Source organism: Apus apus, chromosome 3 (assembly GCF_020740795.1).
Source record: "Apus apus isolate bApuApu2 chromosome 3, bApuApu2.pri.cur, whole genome shotgun sequence".
Lineage (NCBI taxonomy): Eukaryota > Metazoa > Chordata > Aves > Apodiformes > Apodidae > Apus > Apus apus.
This window is the reverse complement of record NC_067284.1, coordinates 64,687,649-64,709,859: the sequence shown is the minus strand read 5'-3', so window position 1 is coordinate 64,709,859 and position 22,211 is coordinate 64,687,649. Positions and strand designations below refer to the sequence as shown.

Here is a 22,211-nt window from a genome sequence, read left to right as displayed (position 1 = left end):
CACAGCACACAGTAGTACATGGCTCTTCTACCCATTACTGTTTCCGGACAGTTTCATGAGTTGCTTTATTACTAATATAGAAGTCTCTTGAAGGAAGTGGATTTGTTAATTAAGGTTTATTTCCCCTGACCTTGCAGGAGGAAAGGAAGGGAGACTGAATGCAATATACAATTACTCAAAAAATCATAGAATCATTCCCAGAATTGGATGAAGGAATTAATTTTTTTTAGCCAAACATTTGTGTTGAGTTACACTTCTTCTTCTTCCTGGCTAAAGTACTTACTATTAATAGTCCTGTAAGTAGGTTTATATTTACTTTAGAGATAAAAGAGCGTGATAAAACTAGTCAAAATCTGACACTTGGTGCTTTGATGTCCGTTTCTTAAAAAAGGGATGTATTCCTTCTTTATAAATGCCTGCACTCATTGCTAAATTAGCCAAACAAGCAAACAACCGCATTTTGAAACATGGAACAATAATTTATTTTTCTATTTAAAGATGAGTCAGTTTTTCAAGTGGTAGTGGTTTTGCTTTGTTTTGTTTTCTTGTGGTTGTTTTTTAGGTTTTGTTTTTTTGTTTGGTTTGGTTTTTTGTTTGGTTTGGTTTTTTATTATTTCTTTTATTTAACTGCTTCCATAGTGATAGTGCACTGTAAAATAACTGGAAATTGTCAAAGATTTCAACAACCTTATTCAGGAATATGTTAGAAGCTCTTGAAAGAAATGGCCATCTCACATATAGAGGATTCTGATAGTGCTCGCTTTAGTCAGCTAGGCTTCAGTGAAAGGCAGTCTTTTATATCTATTTTTGTTCTTAATTTAGTGCTACTTGCCTACTTTTACAGGTCACTTTTTGTGTAGTGCAGAAATGCTGATCCAAACGTGTTAGTCTCTGCCACCTGTAGTCACTTGTGTAAGCGGCCAGTGAAAATAAACTTTCCATAACAGTCCTGTAGATTTGACTGTATGCCAAAAAACACATGCATGATTCCTGACCCCTTGCACTGTAACAATAACACAAGACACACAACCACTTTTTGTTTATTGCTAGACTTCTTACATAGCTACTGAACCATGGTGGAAATAACATGAAAGCTCTGTGCTTCTTGTAAATATTAGCATTTCCATTTCTCTCAGTATGTTTGAGAATAGAATGGGGAGGAAATACCTTGTCTTTGACATCCCAGAGAAAGAGGATTCTGTATATATGGGAAGAGGAAAAAATCAACAATAAATCATTAAAACATTGAGCAAACTACTTTACCTGCAATCTTGGTATTTTATGTCTCTAGCTTCTGGAGCCTTTTGCTGTCACTCATCCTATCTTGCATCTTCTGTCATTAGGAGTACGTTGCCTTTCATTTAGAGGCACTTACTATCTTACTATCAGAGTAATTTCATGGTTTTATATTGCCATTTGTCACTGCAGTTGAAATGGAAATTATCTTTCTGTACGATCCATTATCTGGCTTTGTGGTTTATCTAAATTAGGCCTATGAGATGCTGGGAAAAGCAGTACTGTTACTCCATCTTCCCCATAATACCAGCAGACCTCTCATTAATTTTAAATGCTTCAATGTAAATTTGCATTGTATCTGTACTTCAGGGAATACATTTTCTTCTCTTGTTTGTTTGCACCTTTGTTTGCACTGGCCATTTTTTTTCTTTTGGATTTCTACTACTCTTTTTGATTCCTGATGCGCAAGCAAGAGACATTAACAAATTAAAGTTGCTGTTTTCTTCATAAATCATTCAATAGGAGGTACAATGCTAATAATTTTGGCCAGAGAGTAGGATCCATGTCTTGTCTCTTTGTTTCCTAACCCTATACTGATTTATGTAGAAATGAGGGTCTTAGAAAGGTGGCATATTCTCAGTTGCAGTCTGCATGGTGAATGACAAGATTAGCAAATGATAGTGAAGATTAGGGGTAAATCAGGCTGACAGCAGTATCATAGAATCATAGAACCATTCAGGTTGGAAAAGACCCTTGGGATCACCACATCCAACCATCATCCCTACTCTACAAACTTCTCCCCTAAACCATATCCGCCAACACCACATCCAAACGACCTTTAAACACATATAGGGATGGTGACTCAACCACCTCCCTGGGCAGCCTATTCCAGTGTCTAACCACTCTTTCTGTGAAAAATTTTTTCCTAATGTCCAGTCTAAACCTACTCTGTTGCATCATGAAACCATTCCCTCTTGTTCTATTGCTAATTAGCTGTGAAAAGACACCAGCACCAACCTCTCTATAATGTACTTTCAGGTAGTTGTAGAGACTGATGAGGTCTCCTCTCAGCCTCCTTTTCCTCAAACTAAACATTCCCAGCTCCTTCAGGCATTCTTCATAAGATTTGTTCTCTAGGCCCTTCACCAGCTTCATTGCCCTCCTCTGTGCTTGCTCCAGCACCTCTATCTCAAATCAAAGTAAAACCAAAAATAATTCAATCACGATATTGACATCTCATATCATCAGAGAATGGGTTTGGGAAGAAGACAAAGTAAATATAATTTTGATCTTTTCAGCCTTAGTAGAAATTCTACTGGAAACATACACTTATTTGTCTTTAAGAGATGCCTGAATTTAGTGCAAAATGAAACAGGTAGATGAGCTTTTAGAATGCTTGAGAGTGGTGTAGACATGCCGCAGGGTGCACATTAACTTGTGTTTTCTTCATAGTCATGCCTACAGGATTGTAGAGGAGTGAGACTTAACAGCATTCTTCTCTAAACCATCTTCATGTATCAGTGCAGGTTCAGCTCTATTTGGCCAAATACTTAACACTGCATTTCTGACTTGTTCTAAAAGATCTCCATTAATGAAAGGTTCACAGCTTTCCCAAGGAATGTGTTCCTGTACTTCAGTACTTCACTATTATTTGCATTCAAAAGCCTATTTTCTAGTTTCTTTTCTATGATTCAGTTAGCATTAAGAATAGTTCATTCTCTTCCATGTTATGCTGACTGTAAAAATGACGGGTAAGTGTTACAGCAGGGCTGGGATGTCATCCTCAGAAACAACCAAGAAAACAGCAAGTAAATAAAGCAGCCCATGGATTTGATAGAGTAGCACCTTAGTAAATTATTTTTGGTGGCTTATGGATTTTATTTCATTCCAGTGTTAAAAATTATGATTCCTTAGGTACACAAGTTGGATTCCCATCTACTACCCAAATGAAAATAAAACTGTAACTGGTTCTGGTTTTACTGCGAGTTGATACATTAGAAACTATTGCATATTTGTACTTGCAAGAAAGCAGTAAAACTTGTATTATTTAAATATGCATTTCAGAATGTGTTTTGGCTGGTGAGAAAGTTTTACAGCAAATTGATTCATATTCCTAACAAGAGAAAGTGGCTAAGCCATTCAGGAGAAGTTGCCTTTGTTTTTGTAAAAACTCTTAGCTACTGAGTAACAAATAAAATAAAAAGGCTATCAGGGATAGAAACCATTCCTAGCATCTCTGCTCATGTATAAGGTTAGCATGTAGTGAAGTTTCATTAATAGTTTAAAAGGAGAAAATTGCTGTTGTGAGGAAATTTCCTTGAGACAAAGTACTTGTTTGAGCACTTACACAGCAGCAGCATTATGGGAGTTCTGTGGAGAAGGGAATTTGCTGTTCCATAGGTATTTGTAACTCTGCTGATATTCATATATGAGCTCTGTTAAATGTATATAATGCTTCCATTCATGTACAAAAAAGGAAGGTCAAAAGAAAAAGTCAGCTTCTCTGCAGATGATGTGTAGAACAAAGTTTTGCTGTTTTAGTTAATAGAAGGTAAATCACAGAAGGTCTGTAGGGAGAAGTGAAAAGTAAACTGAAATGTAACTTTAGGGAAAAATTCGTGATAACAGGTTGAAATAGCTAAAGAGAGGAGAAATAGAAAATCAAAAATGCCAGGAGAATGGAAAGAAAATGAGGCAAGAGTATGTAATGTTTTGTGGTGATAACAGAACAGGCAAAGACAATTTCTAACTGTGCTGATGTAACCTTATACAGCAGAAGAGTATTTTTCTCTGCTTGCACTGTGCTGGCACTGGAATGCAGTCTGTAGCATTCATCTCTTGTGACTTTGTTACCAAAGCTGTACTGACACATGGAGAAATACTGGAAAGATGAAGAACAACTACTAAAGAGAAACTAGTGGAGAAATACCGCTTAAAAGAAATGCTGCAAAACCACCCCTACACACAAATCTGAATCCTTATCAAAGTCTGGGGCTTAGCTTTTCCTCTTCCTCTTTTGATTCTGTGCTGTAATGCAGTAGTTTTTACCCTTGCCACCCAAACTTGTGCGAGAAATGCTCAAGGTACGTCTGTGCAAGGAGATCTGTACTTAATACAGATGGCAGAATTCATACACTAAATATGATCTAGAATTTGTTACTTGGGGCTGTGATTTTAAGTGTGGAAAATTACTTTGATCACTTTTTAAAATTATACTGGAAAGACCAAAAATATGAGCTGGTTTGTTGCTTCTTAAGTCCATTGCTATTATAACAAATTGACTAAGGCATTTTACAGTCAGTTCTGTCTGACTCAGGAAGCAATCAGCAATGTTGAACCTGTGGTTAGAGAGGTGGGTTTTTTTCTATAAAGTGTAATGAAAACCTAAAGAACTTTCTGAACTCAGAAATAGGTCATTGCAGGCACTAAAGTGCAGCATGGGGGAGAAGAGAGTTTTTAACACCTTTCATGTGTACAGGACACAGCAAAGAGAGACTGAGTAAAGAAATCTCTATGCTAGATAATAAAGTTAGTTATTTTCTTAGATACAAACCCAAGCATTGTTAGACTAAATATAAGGAAATTAATAAAGCTGAAGTATGACAATAGGTAAATATTTAATCTCCTGAACTCAGTATATTGTGGAAGTGTCATCATGGACCAGATTATCATTTCAGACAGATGCAAATGAGGAGCAAATTAGTATAAATCAAGATCTTTAGTGGAAGTGAGCAAAAGGTTTTATACAAACACTTTGATGCTTAAAAGGCTCCTAAGGCCATTTACAAGTTCTGGAAACAAGGTTTTATCACTGGGAAAGGGCAGCTGTACTGCCAGTTTCTATTTTATTCAAACAGGAATAAATCACATGTGAGAAATTCAGTCTATTCACTGTGATACATCATCATATGCCTGCGGTTACCTTAGTATAGTTATAGATGATATTCCAGCAAGGATTTAGTAAAGGATTGCATGGGAGTTTCCTTCTGGTTCAAATTCTGTAATTTGGAAGTTTGACAATCGTGATTTCAGCACATCTTTCAGCAAAGCAAGTTACAAGCAGCTTTTTTCTTACTGTAGAGGGGTCTTCCCTGGAAACGAGCACTACACAGAAGCAAATTTAAGGTCATAAATCTGTACTTGAATTAAGTTGCTTTGCAACTGAAAAAAAAAAAAAAGTTTTACTTAACTGAGTGTTCTTTTGTGTGTGCTTACCTTTTAGCCTGTACAGAAACTTGCTTTGTAAGGCACGAAAGCTAATGCAAATAGTTAGATGCCTTCCTGAATATCCTGAGCCACCACTTTTTAATGTTGTGGAGCCTTAATCACAGATCTCTTTAAAAATACATAGAAGGGGGAAAATTGAAAATTAATGTACTTCTAGTATGAAACTTCTTGGGAAATTCTGAATTGCTGTGCACACCCTTTATACTTCTTGCAAAGGGCTTGTTATGTTCTACCCATCTAAGACTGAACTGTTGCCATGTCATTTTTGATCTTCATTAACATTCATAATATCTGCTTAGCAATGCTGTGAGGTTTACATATTTTTATGCTGAGATCATTGGTATACATAAGCATACTTCTGTGTTTTGCTTACATTTTGACAGTCACTTCATGGATCTCTTCTGTGTAGTATCTGTAACTGCCTCTTTTTCTGAAATTTGTATTCCTATAAAAGTTCTTGTCTGACGATGTCTTTTATGTGTTATGTCAAATTTACACTTACACTGAAGTATTTATTGTAATTAAAAAAAAAAAATTCTTTCCAAATAGAAATGGTTATGCAAATTTTTGTATCTGAAGTATTTACTGTGCAGCATTGACTCAGAGATTGTTCTGCTATCAAGTTATAAACTTCAGGTTTTCCCCTGGAAAACCAAGTTAAAAGAACTTGTCCTTTATATTACATTTTCTCATAGTAGTATGAGCCACAAGAAAGAAGCATTACCTAATATTCATCTAAACAGAAGGTGACTGCATTGTCAAAGACTGCTGGTGAGTAATTGCAGATAGTGTTGCCAGATTGTGACTAAGTGGGTACAAAATTTCAGATTAAATCATTTACAAACTAGTAATGAGTTTTCAATGCAGCTTTTTTTTTTTTTTTCATGTATTCTAAAATACTTTAAATGGACTTTATATGTGGACAAGGTATATCTGTACTTATTGGTAAACAAGTACAAAATGATCTCTTCAAGTGCTACTTTTTGGGATGGGTGATAACAGCATCATTCAAAATGACTAAAAGAAAATGAAGAAGTCCATTATCAGATTCTACAGAAGAGAGTAAAGGAAGCTTCAACAAAAGATGATGTTGTATACATAATAACTTTGTGTGACTGTTGTATTTTATATACTTTCTCAGAAGGCTGTATTTTTCTCTTGCCTATGAGTGTGGGGTCAATGTTGTTGAATTTTTTTGGTTACTGTGATGCTTGTGCAATACCTATTTTATTTTTTTTTCCATTTTAGAATTCTATTACATGTGAGAAGAAGAGGTCTGGTAGGAAGTAGTGATTAGTGATACAGATTAAAGGCTTGCAATACTATTTTCAATTTTTTTTTTTTTTTTTGTGAATACAAGTTTATTCAACATTTCAGGTGATGTGGTCTGTGTGTTTTTCATTCCTACTTTTCTGTGACTACCTTTGTTTCTGAACTGCCAGTAAGCACTTAGACATACTGTGTTTAACTTTGAACTGGTTAAAGATTGATTGATAGCAGGTCCTGGCTTTATTTACCAAAGATAAACATCAGAGTATTATCAGCCCCCTGGGTACATAGCTAGGGGATCCTAGGTATATCTTCAATTTTTTTGATTCAGCTCTCCTAATTTTATAAAGGATTGTGTTTGAAAACTGAAAGCAAGATTCTAATCTTCCACATTGTGTGGTCTTGCTCTCTCTCACAAATGCAAATTCTCCACGTCAGGAACCTGCAGTTACAGCTTGTGGCCATAGTAGTCTCTTAAGACTATAAGGTGACAGAAAGTAGAAAGAATATGCGGTAGAAATTCTGATCAGAAATTAATAAGAAAAGAAAAACGTTGTGTAGAAGGAAAGAATGAAAACAATGTCTAGATTAGTCTAGTGTTTTCAGGAAAATTTTCCACACAAATCCAAACGAATCCTTGATAACATGGAAAGAGTGTGAGCTAGAAGGGCCTTGGACCTGCTGGGATTTGCAGATAAGCATCCTGGAAGAGGATTCCCCGCTAGGAACAGTCTCATCCTGACAAAACTAATTTTATGAAGTGCAGCATTTTCTGCCTCTGAGCTTGTGTGGACCAGGGATTTCCTGTGTGGTCCCAGGATCCAGTGCATTACCAAAGTTGCAGGGTGTCATTTGGCTCAGTTCCAGCGCTGCAAGGGCATTGCTTCCCAGCTAGGTTTTGTTTAGCACTCATGTCAAACTTCTGTGTTGCACAGAAGTCAACACGGAGGGCTCATGTATCACTTGCAGAAGAGCCATTCCCATTTTTTAATGGCTTTGAAAAGATATCAAGCTGAAATGGCTTTGTTTTTTCCCTAGTATTTTTGCATTTCTTCTTCAATCCTTATTTCCATGTTAACTACCTGGCACAAACCAATAGTAGTGCAGAGAACGGTCATGGTTGGAAAAGACTCCTAAGATCACCAGGTCCAGCCATCCACCCAGGGGAAAGAAAAAAACCCACAAAACAACAACAAAAAAAACAAAACACAACCACACTCCCCTCAAAACCGACAACACCACACAACCCCCAAACAGCCCTGTAGAGCATTCCCTCAAGTTCCACATCTACATGTTTCTTGATTGCCTTCAGGGGTAGTGACTCCACTACATTCCTGGGCAGCCTGTTCCAATGCCTTCTACTCTTTCAGTAAATAAATTATTCCTAATATCTAGTCTAAACCTCCCCCAGTGCAATTTCAGGCCGTTTCCTCTAGTCTTTATCATTATTCACTTTTGAGAAGAGGTCAACACACATCTCACTACAACCTCCTTTCAGGTAGTTGTAGAGAGTAATTACCAGTAGTGCAGAGGCTAATTCTGCTCTAAGTAGGACTGCAGTCATAACCTTTCTGCTGATTGCTGTCTCTGTGCTAGAAGATATTTCAGCAGCTATTTTTCACTCTAGTCATTATTTGGGTTCAGTCACTATAACAGCCTATGCACTGTGTCTTTGTGAAGTGGTGCAGTAGTCTGGTTTTCTATCCTAATGAATAAGCATTGTCATACAAAAATAATCCCTGAGGAATTGTTTTGCATAAGGAATAAGTGCAGCTGAACAGACATGGAACACAGAAGGCCATTAATTCAGAGATCCTTTTAGAGCTCAGGTGGGGTACATGACAGTTTTTCACTATTTGTTATATATCCTAAGGTGTAACAACAACAAAGCCCTCTGTGTACTAGCCTCATGTGGTGAATGTTCATTGATTATGTACCATAGTGATACCTGTCTTTTACGTGTGAGTGCTATTAACCTAGTGGAAAAATAAATTGAATTTAAAAAAGCAGTAAGAGTATCTGTTCATAGAGTTTTTTGCATTGGAATATATGGCCACAGTGCTCAGCTCCCAGCTAGGGACCATGCACAAATAGCTTTTAAAGTAATGGCATTTTGGCTCACTTGGTTTTTTTCCCTTCCTTTCTCAGCAATGGTTCTTCATCAGTACTTTAGCTATTTAACTGCTTAATTGAATCATGCTTTCATTTAAGATCCCTGTAACCTGTATGTTGCTCAAGGTCTTTTTTGATTGTATAATGTATAAAGTAAGTATGAAAATATAAATTGGGCACTGGGTTACAAAGGTACATAGCAAAATCCAATCTTTGTTTCTTTGTTGCATCCTAGGAGGCTTTTCGATGGGAGGTGGAATGGCAATGCATTTAGCATATAGGTTTCATCAGGATGTGGCAGGAGTCTTTGCTTTGTCTAGTTTTCTCAATAAAGACTCTGCTGTTTATCAGGTGAGTGTGTGGCAGAAAAAATGCTTAGCTAGAAGAAAAACATTGTAATTCAATGTAACATGTTTATTTATCTGAGGCAATTGATAAATATTCTAAACTTATGACTTTTCCTGGAAATAAATAAGCAGAGAATTAGAGAAGTGAAGCTTTAAAGCTGTCATTACATGATGATTTGATGCTGTTTTGCACAGACAGCACAATTACTTTATTTAAAGTAAGTCAGTGTAGAAGGCAGATTAACAAATGAAATGCATTGCGAGTTGTCCGTACCTGTTAAGAGTCCATGTAAGTGTAAATAGTCTTTGAAAATTTGTGGTGAATTATAATACTCATGGGCTCCATCTGCTGTCATGAATTTTTTTCTGTTTCTCTTACTTGGAGAGGGATGTAGACCTTAACATAAAGTGTATTGTTTGTCAAGATTTAGCACACTGGAATTTGAAGAGCAATTTTTTCCCCAATTATATTTCTTTGCTTGCTTTTGCAGAGCTAGTACAATATGACCATTAAAAGGGAGGCTGATAAATTAAATGCTGTGTAAATTGTCACCATGTAATTGTAAGAATTCTTCTAAAATTTTTAGTGATGTGGCTGACAGTGTTGTTTCTTCATCTAGGCTTTGAAAGGAAATGAAAGTGTTCTTCCAGAATTATTTCAGTGTCATGGAACTGCTGATGAACTAGTTCTCTACTCATGGGGTGAAGAGACCAACACAATGTTAAAGACGCTGGGAGTAGCAACATCGCTTCATACTTTTCCAAACCTTCATCATGAGTTAAACAGAACTGAAATAGAAAAACTAAAAACCTGGATTGTTAAGAAATTGCCTGTTGAAGCAGCAAAGAATACTAAATAAAAGAAGGTGTGCCTTTCATATACTGCCTGATTGTTCTGCTTATAAGATCGTACAGTGCATGTATATAGGGTATCCCATCTACATTACATAAGCACAGCTTCAGGTAGGCACATCCCAAAAAGTTCAATTCAGTGGTGAAATGATGGTTGAACTCATGTTATCTTATGGGTCTCTCTTTTCTCTTTTCTTGTCCAGCTTTTAAATACACATCCACATCAGTCTATGGGAAGTAATGACTGATAATATTAAAACAATTTCTAAATAATCAAAACAGTATTCAGAAAACATTGCTCTGAATTTCCCAGATACCTTTTTTTTTTTTTTTTTTTTCCTTAATTTTCCTCTGGTTTGTGTTCTAAGACAGAAAAAATTACAGTGGTATGGTTGTTTTTTCTAATGGCATTACAGCAGAAAAAGGCCGATTATAAAAATATTGGGGTTTTACCTGTAGAAATACATGCATATGTTCAAGTTGGTTCTCTGAGAGGAACCATATTGGCTTCAGTTGGATTCTCAGCATGTGGGATTGAACCTTCATCAAAGCAGACTTGTATGTCACATCAGAAAAATGACTGAGGTTTGTTTTATATTTTTAGAAGTTTTAAGTAGCAGTGTCTAGCTATACACAGGCTCTCATTATTGCCATTCTCATTGGTTTTTTACTCCGATCTAACTGTATTGTGTAGGTTTAAAAAAAAAAAAAAGTGCCTCATGATTGTTAAGTTCTGTCCAGTTTCTGAAGAAATCATTCTTTCAGCAGCGTTCCTGTAGAAATTTATTTTTGCCAACAGTTTTCTTTTGGTCTGCAAGATCACATTGTAAATTAAAAGATGAGGATACTTGACTCCTCTGTGAATATTTAGGAGTTGTAAATAATGATTGTGATATAAGGAAAATTAATATCCCATTATTTTAATGGTGGATGATTAATCTCTGTGTCAGTTTGATAAATTAACTCAGAGTATAAATATCTATTCTCATGTAATTTTAATAATTCTTTTCTTTCCCCCCCTCCCCTGCCCCATTTTCTTCTCCCCAAATTCAATAGTTTTATTAGCGTGACAAAGTATTCAGGCTTTTGCCAAAGTCAATAGACCCTAGTCTCTTGCTTAATCTTCTCTTTCCCCGTTTTCTGAAGAGTGGATCTAGGACACTGTTGTTTGCTCTGTCACAGGAGATTGCTGCCAGTATTGGCTATGACTCCAGAAGTCCAGAAGTGTCGGCCAACTCCTCGGGACTGGAAGTTTTGTTTGAATCCTTGTGCACCAAGACCTAAGCCAGCTTTTACCTATCTTGAAGAATAAGCAAAGGGGAAAAAATGTCACTGTTCAAGTACAAGGCATGTAATTGGCAGTAGCAAGTAACAACTTCCTGCTGCTAAAAATATTTTGCTTTATTTCATTTTGCTAGCATTAGCAAGTCAGCAGTCTGTTCTGAAAAACAGGATTTTAAATGGCACATGAAAACTCAGCTATTTGAAACAGTAACTGGAAAGTGTTTTTTCCTGGTGCCTTAGGCTTCCTAATTACTACAAATTAAATTGAAACAGGTGTGCTCAGAGGCAGCTGAGCTAACATTGCCTTGACCCAACTCTAATTACAATCCTTGACAAGTGAAGTTGTAGCATTTTATCCATAATGCATCATTTTGAGTTTTGCACCATTTTCTGCTCTTCCTGCAGTTTCTATTAGGGGCTATTTGAACCAGTAACACGAGGTGGTAATTAATTTTGGTGACAGATGCATTCAGATGGGAAAATGATGGGCTCCTGGCAAGGGGGCTTTTAACAAGATCAGAGAACAGCACAAAACATTTGAAATAAGATCATGGAGGAGTAGAAATTATTACCAATCCAAACCCAGATCTTTTGATTGTTTTTGCAGTCTCAATAATTGCAAATACAGTGGGTATGGAGTTGGGTTTTGTTGCCTTGATGTAGGCTGAGAAGCAATTACAGAGGTCTACATTTCATGACATTATTAAAAAACAGTTAAGTCCCCAGTTTGCATCTATTTTCTTTCCTCTTCCTCATCTTGCGAGTGAAATGCTAACTCATCAGGGAATGCATTGTGACATAAGACTGGAAACCAGTTAGGTATATACTCTAAAGGGCTCCCAGATCTCAAGAGTTCTGAGGTCACTTTTGGGATGTTAGAGAACTCAATAACATTTTCTTTCAGTCAGCGAGTGCCTACAGTGAGGACAGTGGGACTTGCCTAGTGCATTTGATGGGGTGATGTGGCTCTGTGTCCCAGATGGTACCTAACTCAGGTTGGACAAATAGATTAAGTTTAGCCCAGGAGAAGTTGGGCTGCTGGTTGGTATTGAGAAGCAGCCAGAAGCAATATTAGTCCTTAAAGAGAGTGATCCTGCTGTTAGATCTCTAGTCAAATGAAAACTTTAATAGACAAAATTAGCCCAGCTGCTTGACAGCATGTTTCAGAGGTAATCCAGATAGGGTCTTGCCTGACAGGACTTTTTTGACTTTGCCCCTTTTTACTACAGTTAAAAAAATACATTTTCAAATCGATACTGGAACACAGGGCAGGGTTCCTTTGCCAAAAGGGCAACTCAACAGTGCTTATGGCACTACAGCTCCATGAACAACCTGTTGATAGCTGGGAGAAGTCTGAAGTACTTCATAGAACATTTAAGGACCAAAATGAGCTCTCTGTTGGCTAACTGGTTGCAGTGTGTTTGGGACAGAGTTACAGTAGCAGGTGCTGGGGCATACAGAGCCCTGAACGTCTATGTTTTGTCAGTTTTATCTAGATTTAGATTAAGAGAATGGAAAAGAATGCGACTGTTTTCATTCATCCCTAATCTTTCACTCCTGCTATCTCTAAGGGTGTTTACAAACCATATGAAGATGTTGGGGAGAGAGATGTTACATGCTCTTAGGAGGAGCAAACTGGGGACTGTGTAATTTTGGGGTTTGTTTTTTTTCTTGTACATAGGCTTTCTCTGGTTTGTTTCTTACAGATTGAAGGAGAAAAACATGTTTAAAGATACAGCCCTGTACATAATTTTGAGGCATTAATAACAACATTTCAGTGCCAACATGGATCTGTATCACTTAGGCTGCTGAAGATACAAGAACATAAACTAGAAAGATGGTGACTCTGTGCTGTGCTTACCCAGACGAGGCAGGACCAATTAGTTGGCATACAGTTTATCTTGCTACTATAATTCTTGTGAAGAGTTTTTATTTTTTTATAAACTTAGAAGATAGTTTGCCATTTAAGGCCAAACTTCTAATACCATTTAAAAATATAACTGAAATGAATTAATAAATCCATTCAGATTGATGGTACTTTGTTGGAGCTTGGTATTGTTTTGGTGAAAAACATAGTTAAGTAAACAAAAAAAAACAGTTTAAATGAAACTTTAAATCTCTTGGGCTCACTTGGTGTGTTCTGTACTGCTTCAGAAACAAAGCACTAATGATTGGCCTCTCTTTTCTTTCTAATTTTCTAACATTACACATCCAGATGTTTGAAAGTTGTGATTAGATCATTGCTGTGAACTTGGGTGTCTTCAGAGTGATTAATGTGCTAGTGCAGACATATAGAGCAGGAGAACAAGTGCGAATAAGGCTGAAATCAGCTGATCAATGTGGGAAGCCAGAAGTCATTGGTAACATAATTTTGACATTAAAGTAGGAAGTTCTATTTAAAATAATCATTTTTTAAAATGAAAAATTAAATTAATGTCTTTAACATCGTTACTGATGACTTGGATGAGGGGATAGAGTGCACCCTCAGTAAGTTTCCTGTTGACACTAAGGTGGGTGGGAGTGGCGATCTGCTTGAGGGCAGGGATGTTCTGCAGAGGGATCTGGACAGGCTTGACCAATGGGCCAAGGCCAATGGCATGAGTTTCAATGAGGCCAAATGTCGAGTCCTGCACTTTGGCCACAACAACCCCCAGCAGCGCTACAGGCTTGGGAAGGAGTGGCTGGAGAGCTGCCCAGCAGAGAGGGACCTGGGGGTGCTGATTGACAGGCAGCTGAACATGAGCCAGCAGTGTGCCCAGGTGGCCAAGAAGGCCAACAGCATCCTGGCCTGCATCAGGAATAGTGTGACCAGCAGGATCAGGGAGGTGATCCTCCCCCTCTACTCGGCCTTGATGAGGCTGCACCTCAAGCACTGTGTGCAGTTTTGGGCATCACAGTGTAGGAAGGACATAGAGGTGCTTGAGAGGGTACAGAGAAGGGCAACAAGGCTATTAGTGTTTTGGGGAACAGGTCTTATGAGGAGAGGCTGAGGGAGCTGGGGCTGTTCAGCCTGGAGAAGAGGAGGCTGAGGGGGGACTTGCTTGCTCTCTACAACTACTTGAGAGGAGGTTGTGGTGAGGTGGGTGTTGGCCTCTTCTCCCTAGTGACTGGTGATAGGACAAGAGGAAACGGGTTCAGATTGGATATTAGAAAAAAATTCTTCACAGAAGGAGTCATGAGGCATTGGAACAGGCTGCCTAGAGAGGTGGTGGAGGCAACATCCCTAGAGGTGTTCAAAAAATGGGTGGACATGGTACTTCAGGAGATAGTTTAATGGTTGTAGGGTGGACGGTTGGACTTGTTGATCTTGAAGGTCTTTTTCAACCCTAATGATTCCATGATTCTCATGTAAAATCTTTAGGTTTTTTCACTAAATCATCTTTAAAGCCATTTAACAATTCTCTACAGCTGAAGTGGGCCAAGTGGGTGAATGTAACCTGTATTTATGAAGATGGGATTCAGATGGCAAAACATAGAAATGGCAACCTGCTAGAATGAAAGTTGTTAAGGCACAGATAGAGGAAAGCACAAGAACAGACTTTCCAGTTGATGCACATTCTAGGACAGCTAAGAAGTTTCGAAGTTGGGACATCTTAGAAGAACAAATTCCATGAGTTTTTCAACTTGAGTCAACCTTCATTTCTGATGCAGCTGATTAAAGGTGCTCTAGAGAAAAAAAATAACACAATTACCAGTTAATATAGTTTCCTACCTTTTGTTGGTTGTTTTCCAGACCTCACTCTGTAGTGGGAACCTGATATCACTACTCAAAAACAGCAGCTGGCAGTTCTATTTTCAGTATTAGATTGTCACCTCAAATGTTTCTGAATACACTACAAAGGATCTTAACAGCATCTCGTTCATGTCTTAGTTACTGACTGATCAGTAGCACTCACCCAGAATGTGGCAGACAAATGCTTTTCCTGTACAGAGCTGTGAGTGAGAATATTTGTCTTTACAAATGAGAGCCAGAAGGAAAGTGCAGTGGTTTCCCCACCCCCATTCAGTACTTCAGTGGCTAGTGTTAGCTAAAGATATGAGACACCTGAATTTAATTCCTCTCCCTGTCTGAGCATGTTCACCTGTGTGCCAGGCCTTAAAATGTTACCTATATAGACAATTTACCTAACAGATTTTAATATCAGCATTCACTAGAATGAGAAAGTGTTTCAGATTTTCCTTTGCTTAGATGGGTATTTGCAAAAGGGTTATGTTTGTTCTCCATCTGTCTCTTAAGGTGTGTTTAACTGTTGCAGTTGAAGTAGAGAAGACAGAGCATTCTGGATCAGTCTGCTGATTACTGTTTTGAGTCATTTCCTGCATGTGTGGGATACAGACCTGCAGCTTCTCAGGCAGAGATGGGAAATGAGCTTGTTCTCTGTGTCTACAGAACAGCTAGATTAAAAAAATTAATTTTAGAACAGCCAGTGGCATGGATCTGGTAATGCCTCTGATTCCCCAGGACACAGTGGTGAGCCTGCGTACCTTGGCTAACCTGCGATCATTGAGGTGGGCTTTGTGAGTTTGATTTGAAGGATGGTTAAGCGTGGGAGGGTGGTAGGTGCTGCTTTGGTGAGGAGGCACCTGTGAATTTTTGTGGGTTCCCTGTGTAAATCTATAGGCTCCTTTGAAAATGCAAGCAAAAGTTGGTTCCTAATTGTTAAATTAAGCTCTCAAAAACAGTTGTGTAATAAGTGTTAATGATTATTCTTGGATTTTCAATCACTAGTGACAAGGAAGTTAGACTCCTAAGAAAAAGTCAAGGGGACTTTGTAACCTGGGCCTTAAAACAGTGAAGATGGTCACAATAGACCAGAGAGTATACTTACAACTTTACAAATAAAGTCTTATAGGAGGCAACCAAAGTAATTATGAACCTTAGTCACAGCAATGTGCCAAAAATGTAAAGGCAGTGATTTAATACTTCCAGAGTAATAAGAATGTTTGAATGCTGAGCCATCCTTCCATTTCATGCCTGTGATTTTTGATTGCTAATTTCTAGCCCAGTTAAGGTATGCCTGTATCTGAGGAAGGTCTCTCTTTTGGGTTTACTTTTTTTATGAAGTGTAAGTTTGCAGGTTAATAGGAGATGTCATTCTGGCAGCAAACTTCATTTATGCTTAAAACAAAATGGAGCTTCCCTTCATTCTCTTTGCACTGCAGAAATAGTGATATCTGACTGATGACTTCTGGGCAAGAACTGTTCTGTTAGCATCAAAAGTTTTTTTTCCAAATATGCAATTATTTAAATCAGGTTTATCCATAGACCCATGTTGGCTTAAGCCTTGATCCTGCACCTTTCAGAGAAATGAATGTTTTTCAGTGTTTCCACTGTTCAGATTAGAGTCTAAATCTGCTAAATAAATACCCAATGAGGAGTTCAGGGTTTGGAAATGAGATGAACCCTTTCCTTGGTATGTATCAGAGTATTTTGCAGTTAGGACTTATTGGTGCCTGTCTGACTCCCAACTTTCCTTCCCCAGTGGTTTGGGAAGGGAGAGAAAGCTTGTTTAGAAGTAACATTCCCTCTCTAGTTGGGCAGTCAGCCTGTGGAGAAGTGTTTGATTACATGATGCATCACGTCAGATTTACATAAATGTGCAGATTTTTCTTTACAGGAAGAGATTTTTGTACTATGGACACCTGCAGCATGCACAAAGGTGATGTGGAATGCCATAGACTAATTTAAAATAATTTTCTCAGTAATGAACTGGATAAAAAGTGAAGGATGGTGTTGCCAGTACTTTCAATAATATGTTGACATATTTTTTGGAAACATGGCCCATGCTTCTGTTTGTATTTATAATTTAGCATGACTCATAACCAGAAGTCAGAACTGTCCTGGTGAAAAGAATAGATATTAAGATTACAAGTGCCAAGGCAGATTTTGTATATCAAAAGCTGACAAAAAAGACAATTTCCAGAGGTTTCAGTAAATGCATCATTAAATCATCCTTGGCTCCTTCTCAATTATTTTTTTAAAACAGTGCTTTTCTAAGCAAAAATATAAACAAGTGAAACACTGAAGGTGACTTTCTTGGAATAACTTTTTATCCTCACTAAGAAAATATATTTTTTTTCTAAAGATGTCCAATTGATTAATGGCAGACCACATGGAATTACTAAGTGAAATCCTCAAGATGTTCTGTTGTTTTTATAGCACAACTCAGTTGCCAGTGTTTTTTTGTATGTGAAAGTATTTGGCAGCTTTGTTGACCAGATAGGCAATGGTATGTGAATTTTGCATTCTACCTAAAGGCTCTTGGTTTCAGATCTAAAATTTAGGTGTTTGACATTCAGCTAAAGCAGCATGTAAATTATTACCTTCATAATTTCTGTAGAGTGTCATGAGAAAGGAGAGACTCGTGTCGTGTTCTACTCCACCACAACTGAACATATGTGTGTGGTTTTCCTGAAGGCGTTTTCAAACACAGCAAGCTGTCAAGCCTGGAATTGCCTGTAGTCGTGCTGGCCTCAACAGGTCTCCCCACGGCCCATGTGGAGACTTAGGTCTGCTCTCCCAGTGTTAGAAACAAGTTCCGTCTTCGTAGCGGAACCTCCTTACTATGCTTGGCAGTAGCGCTGCTGAGAAACATACGTATTGTATAAATTCCCTTCTTGAGGCACTAACAGTACTCTGGTTAAGCCACTGTAGAACTACTGGTATGCATTTGTTCATAGTTTGGAAAATACTGTTTTCATTACAGTAAACCAATATAAACATCAGCAATATTCCTATCAAACAAATTAGTTCGCATGTGAAATGTATGGTAAGTAAATTTGTTGTGTAGCTGAACACAGTGTTATTTAATGGAACTTGATTTGGTGCCAACCAAACATATGGATCTTTAAATGCATTCCCCTTGTGACTATGTTGAAATCATCCACCAATAACGTGCTGAATTATCTTCCAGACTTGCAGGCTGGCTGCCCTTATTGTAAGAGGTTTTGAAATGCAACAAATAGTATTGGTGAGGAGGGCGAAATACAGTGCAACAATGTCTGTTTTGTTAGTTATTAAAAAAAAATAAAATAGCTTGACTAAAGCTTTTCATTCCTCAGCCTGCAAAAGAGTTTTATTTTCTTTTCAAAGGCCATAAAGCTCCTTCATTCCTTTGAGGGTATTTTTGTCTCCATTTCTCTTCTACTTCTTTCTTTTTTACCATTGGAAATTGATAAAAGGGAGTAAGAGGAGGTAAATGGAAAACAGGGAAATAATGGTCAATGTTTTTCTCCTTGCCATTTTACGATATTAACATTATTACTATAGGAATATATCTTTCTGAAAAAAATATATATTTAGAAAACACTGCCTTTTTTTCCTCTCTTTAGTTGTCACAGTCTGTGTACTTCAACAGGAAGCAGCAGCCATCGCATTTTTAACCACAGAACTTTAATGGGCTAACACAATGGTTACCTTACACTTGCAGCAGAAGTAATAGCATAGATCCTTGCCTACCAAATTCTTCTGTGCATATGCTTACATTGATTGCTCTGAGTAGTAGCACTTGAAATCAGTGTAATTCTCTTTTTCTATTGAAACAGATACGTAAGTGTGACAAAGTGTAGTACTGTGTTCCTCCATAGCTTTAATTGCATTAAGGTGGGCTTTAAAAATTATTGTGCTGTCATTATCTCAAGTCATTCATATTCAGCTCTCTGCAATTTCCTTAAAATATTCCCTTTGTACTTAATCAAGCGCTGAAGTGCTGCTAAGGATGAGCCTCATTTTGTTTTGTCAGATTCCCTCCAGTGTTGTAACCACAAGCGAGTGTGGTATAATGATTTACATGGTTAACATCTGTGATGTCTTTTGTAGCTGAAATTGTATTTTGGCTTACAGAGACAATTAAATGGTGCAAATTGTGTTCCCAGATTTGTGCCCAGAGTTATATTCAGAGCTTTGAACATGTTTAGCTTATTGCTGGCCAGCCAAACCCGGTAAGATTACCTGATGGTGGCACACAAAACTTGCAGGTATTCAAAAATATCTTCACATCCAGCTCCAGGCACTGGATTGAGACCACCTTGGAGGGACTTGGCTTTAGAGAGCAGCAGGAAAATAAAAAGTTCTTTCAGTAAATAATTAGGAGGACCTGTTAATGCTATACAGAGTAGAGTGGAGTTGCCTGTGCCAGTTCCTTCTGTAAACTGGTATAGCTCCGGTGGGACCAGTCGAACTGTGCCAATATACATCAGCCAAGGACCTGACATGAGTGAAGTTACTGGGGGCTTGACCCTGTGCCAGTTGAGGAGCTGCTTCTCCTGGATAGTATATCAAGTAGAAGACGATATTGAAGAGGCAATTCAGCAGTACAAATTTGTTTTGCTTTGGTTTTTTAAAGCCTTGAGAAGGTGAAGTGGTGACATGATGCTAACAGCTGGAAAAGGGGCACTTGGGTTGCAATTAATACAGCAACTGATGGCAAGCAGGAAGATGTTCTTACTCCCTCAAAAACAAAGTTAGGGGCTAATTATAGATCTGCTGATGCAATGGGAACATTCTGACCCACCATTATTGTCATAATCATAGTTGTCAGTCTGGTAAATGAAGAGGTCTGTTTTCCCTGCTTTCTGCATACAAATTCCATTTCATAATACTTTGAGCTATTTCAGGGAGGCTACAGGGTTTTGAAGGTGATTAAACTTAGTCGCTCAGCAGCAGCTTGACTTGCAACCCACCCAAGGAGTGCTTATAATTGTATTGCTTCATTTTGTTACTTCTCTTGAAAATGTCTTGACTGAAGCTGAGGTGGGTTTGAGGGAAGCTCAGGTACCAGACTGAAAAGGGAGTTTTATGCAACTAATACAATCTGCTGCAGAGGAAGGGAAGCAGTTTGTGGGGATTGAGTCTTTTGTGTTGTTTTCCTACAGTGCAGCTTGGAGCAGTGTGTGTGTGCAGTAGCAGTGTGCTTTGTGGAACGCCATCCAGAGCAGGACCAAGAACAGGGGGACCATCCCTGCACTTATATGACTTCACCATGTTAATCCAAGCTCAGTCATCACATTTGCTGACACACAGACTTTGTGTACTGTATTACTAGGTGGGTGCACCAAGTCCATCTGTGACTTTATACTCAGGCCCATGTTTCTACAAGAAAAATGTGGCTTGTGTCTCAGGCCATCTCTAGTGGCAATCAACTCCAGAACTGCTTCAAGTCAAAACCAAACTTGTAGTGTAGTCTGTACCATTATTGATAATTTGCGCTGATTTGTCAGCTTACCTGAAATGGTTTTGAGGTGCTTGCCCTGAGCTCTGTCTGATCTTATCTGGGAAGAGATACCTTGTCCCTTCCCAAGGTGTTTTCAGATTTGAGCCCAGCTCCTCTGTGTGTCCACTTGATGAGAGCAGTGGGTTTGTCTCAGAGCAGAAGTATAGAAGGGGCCAAATTCTCAGGAAGTTTTTTCTGTCTGCAGGAACATGTTTGCCAGGTGGATGACAAGGGTATTGTGTGTCCTGTCAGCATCAAAGTAACGTCAGCCTGTCAATGTGCTGTTAGCTTGCTTGGCTCTGAGTAGGTTTTGATCTTGCCTGTTCAGTCAGCAGTAAGCTGGGTTTGCACAAGCCAGATGCAGAGACGAAACATCTAGATCTTAAAAGTCCTTGGATTTGGTGTTGCAGCTTGAGCTGTGCTGAGTAAGGTATGCATGGATGAGAAACACAGTCCTGGAGGATTTGATCTTCTAGGAAGAAAAAACTACTGTTTTGTTGAATTTCTATTTATTTATTTAATGATCAAAGGCAGTGTATAATATGGTGAGCCAGGATAGTGTTTCAAGTTGACAGTCAATACTTGGAAAGAAGCTATCAGAGGTCTAAGCATGATGCAATCCAATGAGACATGTTTGGAGAGGATGAGGGAGGACAGCAGAGATGCTGAATAACCTTCAGAGGAAAGACCCTGGGGGCCATGACCACAGTTCAGAGAAGATGTAATACTTACAGAGGCCAAAGAGGGAGTAGAAAATGTCAGAAGCCTTTGAGAGAGGCAGAAGTTTATGATCGGTTCCCCAGGCACCACTTGGAGATAAGCTTTTCTTTAGGAAAGAATCAGCGATATTTAAAATTTATGCGTTGTGGATAAAATAAAATGCTTTGTCAGCTGATACCTCAGCCAAATGTAAAACAGAGTCAAAAGCCTTTCAAAGCTTGTAATCTTTTAAATTATAAATCAGTGTTTTTACACTGTATTAAAATTACTATAAAGTCCCAGCCTTTGTGATAAGCTACCACAGGAAGGACTAGATGCCAGCAAACATTTCTTGATAATAATCTCAGAAGAAACGGATTCTTTCCCAAAAGGCTGAAAAAATTGATTCCCCAAATTCTGTACCAACTGATGCAGATAGTTCTGGCATTTTGGTTATGCAGGGAATAGCTCTTTAGGTAAAGGTTAGAAGATGACTAGTTAAAAGACACTCAAAATTACATTAGTTTAGCAAAGTGAAACAAAAGTCACACAAAAAAGAGAAACTGCTAGTTTAATTACTCTGTTCCAAATTTCTGGAACACCCTACACAAGAAGGAGCTGTTGGAGGAAGTCCAGAGAAGGGCCATGAAGATGATCAGAGGGCTGGAGCACCTCTCCTATGAAGACAGGCTGAGAGAGTTGGAGCTATTCAGCTTGCAGAAGAGAAAGCTCTGGAAGGACCTCCAGGCAGCCTTCCAGTACATGAAGGGGCTATAGGAAAGCTGGAAGGGACTTGTTACAAGAACAAGTAGCAATAGGATGAAGGGGAGTGCTTTAAAGTGTTCAGGGCCAGGTTGGATGGGGTTTTGAGCAACCTGGTCTAGTGGAAGGTGTCCCTGCCAGTGACAGGGGGATTCGAACTATAGCTGATGTTTAAGGTCCCTTCCAACCCAAACCATTCTGTCAAATAAAA

General features: G+C 38.4%; 1 protein-coding gene across 4 annotated transcripts in view; it reads left to right on the top strand.

The window, feature by feature from the left end:
- LYPLAL1 (lysophospholipase like 1) overlaps positions 1 to 18,388 on the top strand; it is a 39,155-nt gene extending 20,767 nt beyond the window's left edge. For 3 of the 4 annotated variants that reach the window (XM_051613329.1, XM_051613327.1, XM_051613330.1), the window contains exons 4-5: positions 9,080 to 9,195; positions 9,812 to 10,069. In XM_051613329.1, coding sequence (XP_051469289.1) covers positions 9,080 to 9,195; positions 9,812 to 10,051 — 356 coding nt within the window. In that variant the 3' untranslated portion in view covers positions 10,052 to 10,069. Of the gene's footprint in view, positions 1 to 9,079; positions 9,196 to 9,811; positions 10,070 to 11,225 lie in introns of those variants that run through there. The other variant, XM_051613328.1, reaches the window with a different exon arrangement.
- Positions 18,389 to 22,211: the final 3,823 nt, after the last annotated feature.